At 35.6% G+C, this 13,911-nt stretch overlaps 2 protein-coding genes and 1 long non-coding RNA gene across 5 annotated transcripts; all 3 read left to right on the forward strand.

Annotated features, from left to right (window-relative positions):
• The first annotated feature begins 61 nt into the window (after window positions 1-61).
• LOC126673265 (uncharacterized) lies at window positions 62-2,786 on the forward strand. 2 transcript variants are annotated; one of them, XM_050367345.2, is made up of 7 exons: window positions 62-210; window positions 458-707; window positions 788-932; window positions 1,192-1,455; window positions 1,736-1,817; window positions 1,985-2,181; window positions 2,281-2,786. In XM_050367345.2, the coding sequence occupies exons 2-7, from the start codon at window positions 508-510 to the stop codon at window positions 2,539-2,541; spliced, it is 1,149 nt and encodes a 382-aa protein (XP_050223302.1). In that variant the 5' UTR covers window positions 62-210; window positions 458-507; the 3' UTR covers window positions 2,542-2,786. The 2 variants fall into 2 exon arrangements, with proteins under 2 accessions (XP_050223302.1, XP_055960947.1); XM_056104972.1 differs by lacking the exon at window positions 62-210 and having other exon boundaries at window positions 232-707.
• Window positions 2,787-3,055: 269 nt separating this feature from the next.
• On the forward strand, window positions 3,056-8,537 carry LOC126673263 (protein STRUBBELIG-RECEPTOR FAMILY 5). 2 transcript variants are annotated; one of them, XM_050367343.2, is made up of 16 exons: window positions 3,056-3,471; window positions 3,653-3,785; window positions 3,895-3,966; window positions 4,066-4,131; window positions 4,503-4,574; window positions 4,650-4,721; window positions 4,992-5,063; window positions 5,138-5,203; window positions 5,483-5,548; window positions 5,623-5,933; window positions 6,408-6,679; window positions 6,806-7,077; window positions 7,189-7,309; window positions 7,409-7,545; window positions 7,824-7,980; window positions 8,123-8,537. In XM_050367343.2, exons 1-16 carry the CDS (start codon window positions 3,369-3,371, stop codon window positions 8,249-8,251), a joined length of 2,121 nt encoding a protein of 706 aa, XP_050223300.1. In that variant the 5' UTR covers window positions 3,056-3,368; the 3' UTR covers window positions 8,252-8,537. The 2 variants fall into 2 exon arrangements, with proteins under 2 accessions (XP_050223300.1, XP_050223301.1); XM_050367344.2 differs by lacking the exon at window positions 3,056-3,471 and having other exon boundaries at window positions 3,772-3,785; window positions 4,061-4,131.
• Window positions 8,538-8,806: 269 nt separating this feature from the next.
• On the forward strand, window positions 8,807-9,435 carry LOC126675013 (uncharacterized). Its single transcript, XR_007639666.2, has 2 exons — window positions 8,807-9,006; window positions 9,135-9,435. It is a non-coding gene; the product is annotated as an uncharacterized LOC126675013 (long non-coding RNA).
• Window positions 9,436-13,911: the final 4,476 nt, after the last annotated feature.

Below are 13,911 nucleotides of genomic sequence, written 5' to 3' on the forward strand. Positions count from 1 at the left end.
AAGTCCGACCGGATCAGACCAGTAGAACCATACTGAATTGATTTTGCATCTGTGGTTGAGCCGGTCCGGCCAACGGTTCCATTTTTACAAACACTGGTTCTTATTCAATCTTAATTTCACTTATCGAGTCATAATAACCGGTGACAGTTGATAACTCCGATGTCGCCATCAGTTCAGTCAGTCCAGCGGCACCACAAATAAAAATGAAAGGTAGACTGAAAATTCTTTTGCCCATATAAATTTATACGTTTTTAAATTGTTTTATGTGATCCACAAAATTAAATTTAATAACAAAATAGAGTAGGCGATAAAAACAAGCAAAGTGCAGCATAGAAAGGAGTAAGAACTAAGAACTCTTAAGCAAGGAATTGAGTGGGGTTTATTTATTTGAATTGAATTTCAATTGAGTTTCTGAAAAAATTGTTATTCTTATGATTCTGCAACAAAAATATTGAAGCTCTGTTTAGTGGGCGGTGTAACCCTAATATCTGAAGAGAAGAGAAGAGGATGGATTTTAATTTGGCGGAACAAGAACAGCAGCTAGGTTTCCGATATGGATATGGATGGTTCACTCTGTTTTCTCTCTTCTTCATTTTTGTTTTCCACTACTCCTTCTCTAGTCGCCGGCGTAATAGTAAGGAGACGCCGGTTCAGGAATCTAGTCGTGCTGTTTCTGAATCTGATTCTTCTTCCGCATCTCAATTTGGGTAAATTTTAATTTATTTTCTTATTTTTCCAGTATATTTCATATTTGATTTTACACTGACTTCATGTTTTAATTCGGCAGAATCTCAGACCTTGTTTCGGATGCGGATTTGGAGTTTTTGATCAGAAATTTGGGTGATCGGAAGAATCCCGATGAGAAATGGGAAAACGTCATTCATAAAACAAATGACCATCTCTCCTACTCTGCTTCTTGCCTTAAACCTAAGGTAATTTTCTTTCTGTTTCCATCTACTACTACCACATAGGTAGCACGAACACGGACACGGCGAAACGGTGTTATTTTAAAGTTTCATATGTAAAAATGAAGTTTCGTGTCTGAAATGTAAAGTGTATGTAATGTTTTCGAAACGGGACACGTTGATTGAATGAAGTGTCTGTACTACTAGTCTATTGATTGAATGAAGTGTCTGTACTACTAGTCTACTGTAACACTTATGATTAATTACATAATTCATTTGATCACAGGATGCTCCCATTAAATACTTGAGTACCACTGTTTTTGAGAATTGCTCCCCTGAGTTGCTCAAGGATTTCTACATGGACTCTGATTATAGACTGCAGTGGGATAATACCTTGCTCCACCACCACCAACTCCAACTCCATCCCTCTTCTGGAATCGAAGTTGGCCGCACTATCAAGAAATTTCCTTTCCTAACTCCTCGCGAATATGTCCTTGCTTGGAGACTATGGCAAACCAGTCATCCTCATACTTTCTACTGTTTTATTAAGGTACCTCAAGTCAACCCACTTTCCTCTCTATCTAAGTTTATTTATCACATGGCATTACGAATTTTCAGTGTGCATACTTCTACTTCTCAAGGGTTGCCCTTAATTTCTGTCTCTGTTTCTAATACTGGCTATGCATTGTACTTGCTGGTCTTTTTTTGCATGCTGATGGTTGGAAAAGCGACAATTATCTTGTGTTAGTTTGTTCTGGAACTGTTTTTAGGAAAAATCTGGCCTGTTAGTAGCTCATTGTTTGCTTCTAATTCTTCTCTTTTCGTTATAGGATTGCGAGCATCCTTTAGCACCTCGTCAGAAAAAGTATGTAAGAGTGGGCTCCTATAGATCTGGCTGGAGAATCAGGAAAGGCAAGTTCGTATCTTTTAATTTTATCTGTCTTTGGTTTCTCTCCCAAGTCCCAACTGTTATTTTTCTATTCTGGTAAACCTCCACTTTGGTTCAATAATGATATTTCTTTCAGCTTCCAAAAGTTATAAGTGGTCATTATCTAACATGAGTCATATTATGTTAACAGTTCCTGGTAGAAATGCCTGTGAGATAACAATGTATCACCAAGAAGATGCTGGTTTAAATGTGGAGATGGCAAAGTTGGCTTTTGCTAAAGGCATCTGGAGTTATATATGTAAGATGGATAATGCACTTCGCAAATACATTGCAACAACTCGTCCTCAAGTGGGTCCTGCTTTAACTGCAGTGTCTCTAATCCAGAAGGTGAGTGGCTATGTTTTTTGGATATCGATGCACTTTTTCCTGCTACATACTCCTTGAGTGTCTCTTTTTATGGCTAATTTTTTTTTTTTCTATAATTAGGTTCCACTGGAATTAGAACCGAATGTTGTTGTAGATATTCCTACGACTTCTATGGATGAACCGCTTACTGATAAAACCAAAGAGAAGAAACTCAGTAGAAGGCCATCAAAGAAAGTGTTAGCAAATGGTTTGCTCCTTCTTGGGGGACTCATCTGCCTCTCACGTGGACACTCGAGTCTAGGTGCTAAAGTTGCTTTGGGATACTTCTTGACAAAGCTGAGAAAACGTGATGCTTCTCCAGGCCAAAGCCGAGAAGGGTGAGGTGTAAGATCACATTGCACCACCGCCGAAGATTGATACTCTGATACAGTTTGACCTATTTACAAATGCTGCGCCCAGTTATTAGTTTATCTTGAAATCCTACTAAACAGAATTTTTTTCTTACTTGTAAGCAGTTGCATAAGCTGTCTCGTAATTGTACAGTTAATACAGTAACTTGTGACCTACAATAAGCTGTGTCTTGATGATTTTTCCAACTTGAAATGGATATTGATACCGTTTCAAAATTGATGCAGCATGATCATTTTTTGGCAAAATCTAATTTCTATCAGATAGACATTGATTATGATTTTTAATCAAGATTTTAGAAATGCAATTTACTTAATCATGTTCGTTCTAAACTGCGAGGGGTTAGCTGATAAAAATGACCGAGGAGTGTTCAAGTTATGGAGGAGAAGTTGAAAAGAAAAAAAAGATTGGCACACTTTGTTTTTGTTTAGTTCTTGTAATGAATTTGGTTGTTTGTTTGCCGCTCATTTTCTCTCCGTCGGTCTGTTTTGTTACTTTTGTATAGTGCAGCTGGATATCCAAAAATAGCTGTTCTGATGAAAGCCTCTGTGTTCTAAAATTAGTCTTGTTTAATTGTTGAAAACAAAACTCCTAAGAAAAAGGAAACCAACAATAAGAAAAAAGAAAATGCTCCCAATTTCTTGTTCCAACAGGGAAGGGGTTGTTTGGTCCTTACCCTCAATTTCTCCATCATCTTCTTCATTGCCAACCCCTCTTCCTCCTCCTCCTCTGAATCGCTGCTTCTGCAATTTTCTTCCCTTTGATCACAAGTAACCATACATTTCCCTTTTATTTTGGCTATGATTTTCTGCGGGAGAATGCACCAGAGTCTTGTCGGGTTGTTCCTCGTCTCTCTCGGGATTCTAGGTTCCCTTGCCCATTCAAAGACCAATTCTCAGGATGGTACTTGCATTCTCTCGACTTTTTCCTACATCTATTAATTATTCCTATGTGTTTTCCAATTTCTATGGATGTACATTACGAAAAGATTTGATCAGTTTGTCGTTTGTTTCAATTCGTGATTGGTATAAACAAATGCAATCTGAGATTCTGATATTGATATTCGCCGAATTTTGCATTGTAGTTTCTGCTCTCAATGTAATGTTTACCGGCTTAAATTCTCCGTCTACACTCAGCGGCTGGAAATCAAGTGGCGGTGACCCTTGCGGTGGTTCTTGGGAAGGGATTACTTGCTCAGGCTCATCCGTGACTCAAATGTTGTTGTTCTATTTGATTTCCCCAGCTTTAACTCTTTGTTGACCCTCAGCATTTAAATATCTAGCAGGTCTTAATTGTGCTTTTTTCTTGTCTCGTATTCTTTTGCAGAAAGTTATCTGGCCTTGGACTAACCGGCTCAATGGGGTATCAGTTGTCAAACTTGAAATCTGTCACCTACTTGTAAGGCGCCTTTCAATTACTCATAACATTTTTTCGTGTAATGTTTTTCTGCTGAAACGACATAACCTCGACGTTTTGTATTTCTTTGTCATAGTACAGTGATATGAGCAAGAACAACCTCAAAAATGACATACCGTATCAGCTTCCTCCTAATATAGTTCACTTGTAAGTCGTCAATCCTTCGCCTTTCAACACTATTTTGTCACATGACACAAACCATCCTCGAAATGTGAGCTTCATGTTCCCTCACTATCATTGTTATTTTTTACTTCTTTTTTTCTTTTAATTTTTATCGACTTTGTTCGGTCATGTCCTGACAACCCGAGTTTAATAGTAGTATATTTTTTAGCTTAGTTAACTTGCCTATTGTCAGTTGGTTCTTGGTTACGTAATGGTAAGCTAAGCTCCTTATATAGTGGAAGTCAAAGGCTGAAACAAACTAATTAAGCAGGCACTTGCCTTTTCTTGTCATAATCTGCTCGCTGACTTGTACTTCAACTGTTGTTTTATTTTGATCACGTGAGCTTCATATGCAGAGATCTTTCTAACAACGGCTTCAGCGGAAATGTACCTTACTCAATATCGCAGATGACTGACCTTAATTACGTGTAAGATAAGTTGTGTTGTTGCTTAAGCTTCTCTTTGGCCCATCCCGATTTTCATTATTCAATTTCTATTTGCAGAGATCTTGGACATAATAAACTAAATGGACAGTTGAGTGACATGTTTCAAAAACTCACAAAACTCAAATCACTGTAAGTAGTAAAAGCATGTACAACATTCCTTTACATTCTTTGTTTTCTTTATCAGAATCTCTTCCGTTGATGTTCACGACAATTATAAATATTAAACCAAGTCAAGTTAGCTTCTAGATGACATACTTGGCTGCTTACTTCTGTCTCTGGACTTTAGCTTTCATGTATGATTAACCGATGTGTGGAAAATCCATGGTATTCGTTGGTTATTCTGAGGGAATTAGTTTAGAGGTATTGTTAGTATTGACTGACTCATGGGGTGTTTTACAGGGATTTATCCTACAACTCTTTAACTGGCAATTTGCCGCAGAGTTTTGCATCTCTTTCAAGCCTCAGCGAATTGTAAGCAATTATAAAAGGAATTTCATAAAGATTGTTTGAGTCTCTTATCGGTTACTGATTATGCATTCTTTCAGGCGTTTGCAAAATAATCAACTCACTGGTCCCATAAATGTCCTTGCGGGCCTTCCCCTTGATACTCTGTAAGCATACTAATCGCACAAATTCCATTAGATCAACTATATATATTGTTCTATGTCAACTAAAACTTAGTACCTATTGTTCTTCATTCTTGAGCTTTTGATGTTTTGAGTTGGTTGTCCCTTTTCGTTGAAAAAGTAATCCAAAAACGAACACATAAATGTTGCCATATATGTATAAATCGTAAAGCATTTTTCTTGAGTTGATACTAAATGAGCAGGTGGATAACAAAATGCAATACATAAGTGATTAAAATACGATTTCATATGTTATGCTGACAGAAATGTCGAAAACAACGATTTCTCTGGATGGGTCCCTGATGAGCTGGAAGGCATTGCGAACATAGAGTGAGTGACCTCTAAAGCTGTACTTTCTATAAAATGAAGCTGCATCTCTGACCTTATCATTTTGTTTTCTGAAGTACCGGAGGGAATTCTTGGTCATCGGGATCAGCTCCTCCTCCTCCACCTGGTGCAAAAGCTATTACAGCAAAACGTAAGAACCAGGACAAAGGTGGGAAGGGTGGCATGAGTGGGTTGTCTATAGGTCTAATAGTTTTGGCTTCTGTGGTGGTAGTTGTGCTCCTGATTACTCTATTTTCAACCAGAAAATCAACTCCACCTTCACATTTTCTTGATGAAGAGAGGGCTAGCCATCGTAGAGCATTTACTCCCCTTGCATCTCAGGAATTGACCAATGACTATCATGGTGCTATGCGCAAAGAATTTAGAGGTACCTATATAACCTCCAGCATAAGGTTTTAGCTATAGAGAATTCCTAACAGTTGTTCTTATAAGCTTGATGATCATAATCTTTCTTAAAATTAGGACGCTCAGCCTATATGCTTGTTGTGAGGTGTGCATATATTATGTGTACTTCCAATATCTTAACGTATGTAGGGCATCTAGCTTTAGCAAATTTACTTCGATTATGAAGCCTATGAAATGTGAGATCTTGCAATTACTTAAAAGTAAGCTAGATGAAATATGTGCAATATGTATTGGTCATTGGTTCGTCATCTATGATAAGCTTTGCACCGATTCAAAATCAGAAGTTGTTCATCTGAGATAAGATTCATTGGCTAGCCATTGGTCATCTGATCAAACTTTTTGTTTTATTGTATTATATTAAGCTGTTAATGCCTTGCATTTCTAATGTAATGTCTATAATTATTGTGGTTCTAACATTATTACTTGCTGGCAACAGAATCTGAGTCATTTGATTCAATCAAGATTGATGTCAAGACAATGCAAAAATCTCCTTCGATCGGTTACAATCCTCCACATTCTGACTTTTCACAATCACTAAATGACAATGAATTTGCAAGCCGTCTGAATTCCAGAAGAAGCTCCTCCTTTCATGCTGTATCTTATCCTTTGGCAGACTTGCAGACAGCTACTGGTAATTTTGCAATGGGCCGTCTTCTTGGGGAGGGAACAATTGGTCGTGTTTATAGGGCCAAATATCCTGATGGGAAGGTAAATTTTGCTTAGCTATATAACTGTTCAACATATATTTCTGGGCTTGTGGTAGATTAATGAATTTAGAAGAAATCTGCAACCGCTTGGAATTTCAATAAACATACTGATCTGCTTACCTTTCAGGTTTTAGCTGTGAAAAAGATTGATTCATCGCTTTTTCAAAGTGGGAGACAAGAAGACTTTACAGACATTGTTGCCAGCATCTCAAAAGTTCACCATCCGAATATTGCAGAACTTGTTGGTTCTTGTTCAGAACTAGGTCACAACATGTTAATATATGAGTATTTCCGGAACGGCTCACTTCACGACTTCCTTCACATGTCAGATGACTACAGCAAGCCACTAACATGGAACACCAGAGTCAGAATTGCATTAGGCACAGCCCGGGCTGTAGAGTACGTCATACACACATTTCGATTTCTTTGTCATTAAGGATGACGTTGCGTTACTATTTAATTGCGCTATATTAGTACTATTTAATCATCTGTCAACATTTTCATGTTCAGGTACCTCCATGAAGTTTGTTCTCCATCTTTTGTCCACAAGAATATCAAGTCATCGAATATATTGCTCGACCTTGAGCTCAATCCTCGTCTTTCAGACTATGGCTTGGCAAATTTTCATAATGTTAGTATTTCATGAGATTGCATAAGTACCTATCAGATCTGTTAGCAGCTCAGTTTGTCCTTTCCTTGCAAAATCTTAGTTCCTTTTACTCCTTTTCAGCGCTTAAGCCAAAACCTCGGTGTAGGATACAGTGCGCCGGAGTGTACAATTCCTTCAGGATATACTCTAAAGAGTGACATTTACAGCTTTGGAGTGGTTATGCTGGAGTTACTGACTGGTCGAATGCCTTTTGATACGTGAGTTATACTTGAATAGCTATTTCGCCACAGGTGAACCAAGTCTACCGCGCAGTATTATGAACCATCCATTTAAAATATGACACATCACGTGATTAATTATGATTATTAGTTCATAAAAGGCTTTTATGAATTGGTAGTCATAAATAATCATCTCACAAAACTTTATATATGGATGATCATAATTCTACGCGGTAGATTTGGTTAACCTAAAAATTTCTCGTGTTGCACACAAGTTTGCTTAAAATACATGTCATTATTGCTTCTTTTTCGTGTAGCTCAAAACCAAGATCAGAACAATGCTTAGCTCGTTGGGCTACTCCACAACTTCATGACATAGATGCATTAGCAAAAATGGTGGATCCCGCATTACGTGGACTATACCCTACCAAGTCGCTCTCTCGATTTGCTGATATCATTGCCCTCTGTGTACAGGTAACTACTAACCCTTGTTATTTCTTTTCTCTCAAGGAAATAGATTTTCTGTTAATAGTAGTTGCGTGGATTACAAGGCAGAAATAGAAATACATTGGAGAAACCTAGCTAATGATTTTTATTTTGGATTCTTTGTATTTAGTCGGAGCCAGAATTCCGGCCGCCAATGTCAGAGGTGGTGCAAGCATTGGTCCGCTTAGTCCAACGTTCTAGTATGAACTTGAGAGATGATCTTACAGCTTCTCGGCGGACAGACGACTCGGAATACTAGTACTGTGCGTGTATATATATATGATGGGGAATGAAGTAAAAAAATTGATTGTGAATGATAAAAGGTGAATTAAAAAAGCTGTGGTGCAGGATTAGGATCTGGTGTTAGGGATTTTAGAAAATATAAATTGTTGTCTTTCAAGAACATTCAATAGACATGAGTCATGGTTTATCACATTAGCAAAAGGCTGTCTATCAATTTGGAAGAAGCTCATATTCAGGGTTAAAATTTCTTGCGATTGCTAAATTATATTTTTTATATTTCGGTTACCATCATTTTTCTTATACATTTCGGTAATTCAACTTTTTTTACCTAAAACGACAAGTTATTATCTTAGTTCCAATCGATAATTGGTTACGTGGCAATATAAAGCCTGCAGCACTTTTGGCCAATAATTATTTATGTGGCATCTTTAAAAAATTAGGCGTTACATACTTTTTTTTCCGGCTATGTACGCGATAATTTGTCTGAATTCTCCAAGTAACCTTCCGTTGTTGAAAACAATGGAAGTTGGATTACTAAAATTTGAAAAATAAAACAATGATAATTGAAATATAAAAGTCTACACTTTAGTAACCCTAATTTTATTAAGAGAAAATTACACCAAATCACCCAAAAACTGAAAAATTTACGTTAGTGACTCAGGATATTTTTTTAAGCAAAAATCTCTCCTTTTTAAGAGTCTGTTTGCATGTATACCCCATTTTAATTTTAATTCTATTTTACCCTTCCTTCCTCTTCTCCCACATCCACAGGTACTCCCTCCTTTGTTGTTTTCTAATGTTGTTGTCTACCGTTAATCTCCGGTGATGCTCTCTCCATCGTTGCTTTCTATTGTTGTTGCTGATCGTTTAATCTCTAGTGTTTCTCTCTCCCCTGCTAGATCAGAATCTTGGGATTATTGAGTTTTTTCTCCATCGGTGCTTTTGCACTTCTCTCCATTGGTCGGACCACCGGCAGTCGAAGGATGCAGAGATTAAGTAAGCGGATTTAGAAGGAGCTGGGAGGAATGTGGTCGAAATTGGATGAGATTTGGTTTCCATAAATCAAGAATTGAATGAAGAAAAAAACAATTGCTAGGAGTGAAGATCCATTTGCTGTTGATTATTAAATGATTTAAAATTTCTTGTTTATTGGTAGAGAGATTTGAAAATAATTACAATAGATTTAAAGATTTGTATTCAGTTATTTTGCTTGGAGTTCTAAAATTTAGGCACGGAGAGAAAAAAAAACTACAGATCAGGTCTTGAAGTCTCTATTGCTATTGATGTTAGCTGTTAAATCTCAAGCGAGGAGATTTTTGAGTTTATTAAGGATTTAATGATGGTTTGAGTAAACAGAAGGACATAGTTGAAGCAGTTATAATCAATTTGCTAAATTTAATATATATCAAATTGTCTTTATTAAGCTCATATCGTTTATGTGCAAAATTATCTGCTATTTGTCTATAATGCCAACTTCTGAATTGTTTTAATACCTCCATGATGGAAGATTAACATCATTTACCTCTTCCATATGAACGTAGTTTTTGGTTTTTTTTTTTGGAGATCTCCTCCAATTGGTCCAATACAGTAGACGATAAAATGTTCCATAAACTATTCTCTTGAAGAGTAGATGTATGTGATATAGGAATGTACTTGAAAATGGTGACAATTGCAAATTTGCCTGCAAATTTATCTCTAAATTCAACGGTGGTAGGTGGTTGGATACCACTTTCTACTGTTTGATGTTTATTACTCTTTTTACAACCAGAAACAATATTAAAATAGGACATTAGCGTTGAAAAAGAAAAGAATGTTGATTAAGAGAAGAGGATGGTAGAAGAACCATGTCCATAGAGAAAAAAATGTAGGATTAGAGTTATCAAACAGTAATAGTAGAGTGGTAATGGTTAAGGAGAGAAATATAGAAGAAAATTGAAGGAATTAGAACAAAAAAAGCAATCAATATATAAATATAAATTAATATATTTATAATATTTTATGAACCATTTATCATTAATTCAATTTTAATAAAATTTATTTTGTAGCTTTTAAAATTTTGTAGCTATTATAAGAATTGAATAACTCTTTTAATTGAAATGTATTTGACAGTTTAAATCAACCTTATGTGAACCTGATGTGAACCTATATCAACTGAACTATCTCAATTCATTTTTTAATAAAATTTATTTTACTGATTTTTACAATCTTAAATGACATTTTATATTGAGAGAATTTTGAGATTTAGTGTATCACAAATTGAATATCTCTTTTAAATGATATATATTTGACAGTTTATAAAATAAAAAAATAACTTGATGTGAACCGAATGTGAATCTATATCAACTGAACTATCTTAATTCGATTTTTAATAAAATTTGTCTTGCTGTTCTTTACAATCTTAAATGACATTTTATACAGAGAGAATTTTAAGATATAGTGTAATATCAAATTGAATATTTTAAGTGAAATGCATTTGACAGTTTATAAAACCAAAAATCAACTTGATGTGAACCGGATATGCACCGATATCAATTGAACTATTTTAAATTAATTTTTAATAAAAAAATTCTTCATGCTCTTTACAATCGTAACTGACATTTTATATAGAATGAATTTTGAGATTTAGTGTAGTATACAAATTGAATATCTGTTTTAAGTGAAATGTATTTGAAAGTCTATAAAACTAAAAATCAACCTGATGTGAACCAGATGTGAACTTATATCAGTTGAACTATCTTAATTCAATTTTTAATAAAAATTGTCTTGCTGTTTTTTATAATTTTTAGATTTTCTTCTTTGCAATCATTTTAATTTCAATTGGTTGTTTTACAAATTGAATAATTTATCTTTATAAAAATAAATAAAAATATGCTAATTAGTAATTGAATAACTAATTTTAAGTAAATTGTAATTGACGGTCTATAAAATTTAAAACCAACTTGATGTGAACCGGATGTGAACTGATAAAAGTTGAACTAGTTTCATTCAATTTTTAATAAAATTTGTCTTCATGCTCTTTACAATCTTAAATGTCATTTTATATAAAGAGAATTTTGAAATTTAGTGTAATGTACAAATTGAATTAAGTGTACTGTATTTGACAGTTCATAAAATCGAAAATCAACCTGATATTAACCTGATGTAAACCTATAACAATTGAACTACCTTAATTTATTTATTTTATAAAATTTGTCTAACTGGTCTTTACAATATTAACTGATATTTTATATAGATAATTTTTTAAGATTTAATGTAATAAACAAATTGAATATCTCTTTTAAGTGAAATGTATTTGATAGTTTATAAAACCAAAAAACAACCTGATGTGAACCTGATATGAACCTATATCAACTAAATTATCATAATCACATCGCTTTTTAACTTAAAAAGAAATAAACTTGAACCGTCCAAACAAGCACCTATTGCACCTATCATGATATAATTTCACTTTTGCGGCCAAAACTTTTGTATTTTTGTAAATTGATTAAAAAAAATCCAAAACAATCAACATATTTAAAAATTAAGAAATCAAAACTAAAATGACACCCAATTATTACATAGCAATTATTTCTTTGACAAGTGTTAAATTCCATTATGAGAAGCAAGAAGCATAACAGCAACACCTGTTTGAAACTCATTATACTCAACTCTAACTTCACTTGGCCATTCATCACACAATAAGACTTATTCCTTAACTTTTCAAGCTCACTGTACTGGTTAAAATTAAGATCCAACAAAGGCTTGCCGAGAAATTCACTCGCCATTTACAAGATGTGAAGGTCATACCTTCGTCGGACTTCTAACCCATCGATTTGAATCTGAATATTTTACGAGCGAACCTCCGTCGAACCGTCGCCGGACGCCACTGGACTTCCGGAACGTCATCATTGTACCTTATTTTCGATTTTTATGTTTCGTTTGTACCCCAAAAGTAAAAATTTTGATAATTTAATTAATTTAAAGATGAAAATATTGAAAACAAGATAAATAAATGATTAACATTAACGTTTTATGAGAGTATAGGTTAAAAATGAAGGACTAATTTAAACTTTTTTTCAAAAGAAAATAGGTCAATTCAACTCATTAGGGTAGAGATAGTTGAAGTTTGTAAACAACATTAGAGGAATTTGTCCTGCCTTGTATTCTCAATATGTGTTGATTATATACACTCAATAGTTCCTTAATCATAGGAATCTCCAATAATACTACAGCTATCAAATCTCCTAATAACAACAGCTACCTTAATTTACATTATTAACTAAGGAAACAAAATAATCATATGAGATATAGAAGATGCTCTAAATCTCAGCTAATCACAAAATATTCTAGTCAATATCTCAAAACCCCCTCTCAAGTTGGAGCGTGGAGATCACAAACGCCTAACTTGCCAAGTAATGTTGTAAACTGCTGAGCACCCAACGCCTTAGTAAGTATATCAGCTAGCTGCGCGGAAGTATGGACGTATATGGGCTGAATAAGTCCGGATTGAATTGCATCACGGACGAAGTGACAATCAACTTCAATGTGTTTTGTGCGTTCATGAAAGACGGGGTTACGGGCGATGTGCAAAGCTGATTGACTGTCACAAAAGAGTTTTGTAGGAGTTGGAAATACCCCTAGAGAAGAAAGGAGACCTCGTAACCATTTCAACTCGCAAATAGTGCTTGCCATGGAACGATATTCAGCCTCAGCTGAAGAGCGAGAGACAGTGGCTTGCTTCTTAGTCTTCCATGAAACAGGAGAGCCACCTAAGAGAACAAAATATGCTGTCAAGGAACGACGAGTAAGGGGACAGCTTGCCCAATCAGAGTCACAATAAGCTTGCAAACATAAATCAGAGTTGGCCCGCAACAAAATGCCTTGTCCTGGTTGTCGCTTTAGATATCGAACAACACGTACAGCAGCTTGCCAGTGAGCGTTCTTAGGATTTTGCATGAATTGAGCAAGTATGTGTATGCAATAAGAGAGTTCTGGCCGAGTGATGGCCAAGTAAATAAGACGACCAACGAGCCGTCTATAGGATTCAGGATCAGCCATCTCATCATCCTCAACTAAAGCAAGACGATGATTTTGCTCAATAGGAGTACTAGCAGGACGAGCACCAAGAAGGCCAGTCTCAGAGAGTATGTCAAGGGTGTATTTCCGTTGAGATAGAAAAATGCCAGAATTGTTACGAGCTACTTCAAGACCCAAAAAATACTTTAAACGTCCAAGGTCCTTCATATGAAAACAACGACTCAAGTAGTCTTTGAAGCGGCTAATAGCACCTGAATTATTACCTCCAATCACGAGATCATCGACATAGACAAGCACATGTAAGTCCACACCAGAACTAGAATAAGAGAAAAGAGAGTAGTCAGAATATGATTGAACAAATCCATATTCCTTCAAGGCTGCAGAGAGCTTAGAAAACCAACAACGTGGTGCTTGTCGTAATCCGTAAAGTGACTTTTTCAACTTGCATACTTTTCCGGGCTGATTGGTATGATATCCCATGGGTATTTTCATGTACACCTCCTCGCCAAGATCGCCATGTAAAAACGCATTGTGGACATCCATCTGATGGAGTTCCCACTGCCGAACTGCAGCAACAGCCAAAAAAACTCTCACAGTGACCATTTTAATTGTGGGTGCAAAAGTCTCATTGTAGTCGACCCCCTCGACCTGCCGGTTGCC

Source organism: Mercurialis annua, linkage group LG3, assembly GCF_937616625.2.
Source record: "Mercurialis annua linkage group LG3, ddMerAnnu1.2, whole genome shotgun sequence".
NCBI classification, from domain to species: Eukaryota; Viridiplantae; Streptophyta; class Magnoliopsida; order Malpighiales; family Euphorbiaceae; genus Mercurialis; species Mercurialis annua.

Excerpts from the sequence above, each read along its gene's own strand:
- LOC126673265 (XM_050367345.2), top strand. The coding sequence starts at position 508 with ATGGATTTTAATTTGGCGGAACAAGAACAGCAGCTAGGTTTCCGATAT. Across the intron at positions 708-787 it reads TCTTCCGCATCTCAATTTGG|AATCTCAGACCTTGTTTCGG; the intron begins GTAAATTTTAAT and ends TTAATTCGGCAG. Across the intron at positions 1,818-1,984 it reads TGGCTGGAGAATCAGGAAAG|TTCCTGGTAGAAATGCCTGT; the intron begins GCAAGTTCGTAT and ends TTATGTTAACAG.
- LOC126673263 (XM_050367343.2), top strand. The coding sequence starts at position 3,369 with ATGATTTTCTGCGGGAGAATGCACCAGAGTCTTGTCGGGTTGTTCCTC. Across the intron at positions 3,786-3,894 it reads GGCTCATCCGTGACTCAAAT|AAAGTTATCTGGCCTTGGAC; the intron begins GTTGTTGTTCTA and ends ATTCTTTTGCAG. Across the intron at positions 5,549-5,622 it reads GAAGGCATTGCGAACATAGA|TACCGGAGGGAATTCTTGGT; the intron begins GTGAGTGACCTC and ends TGTTTTCTGAAG.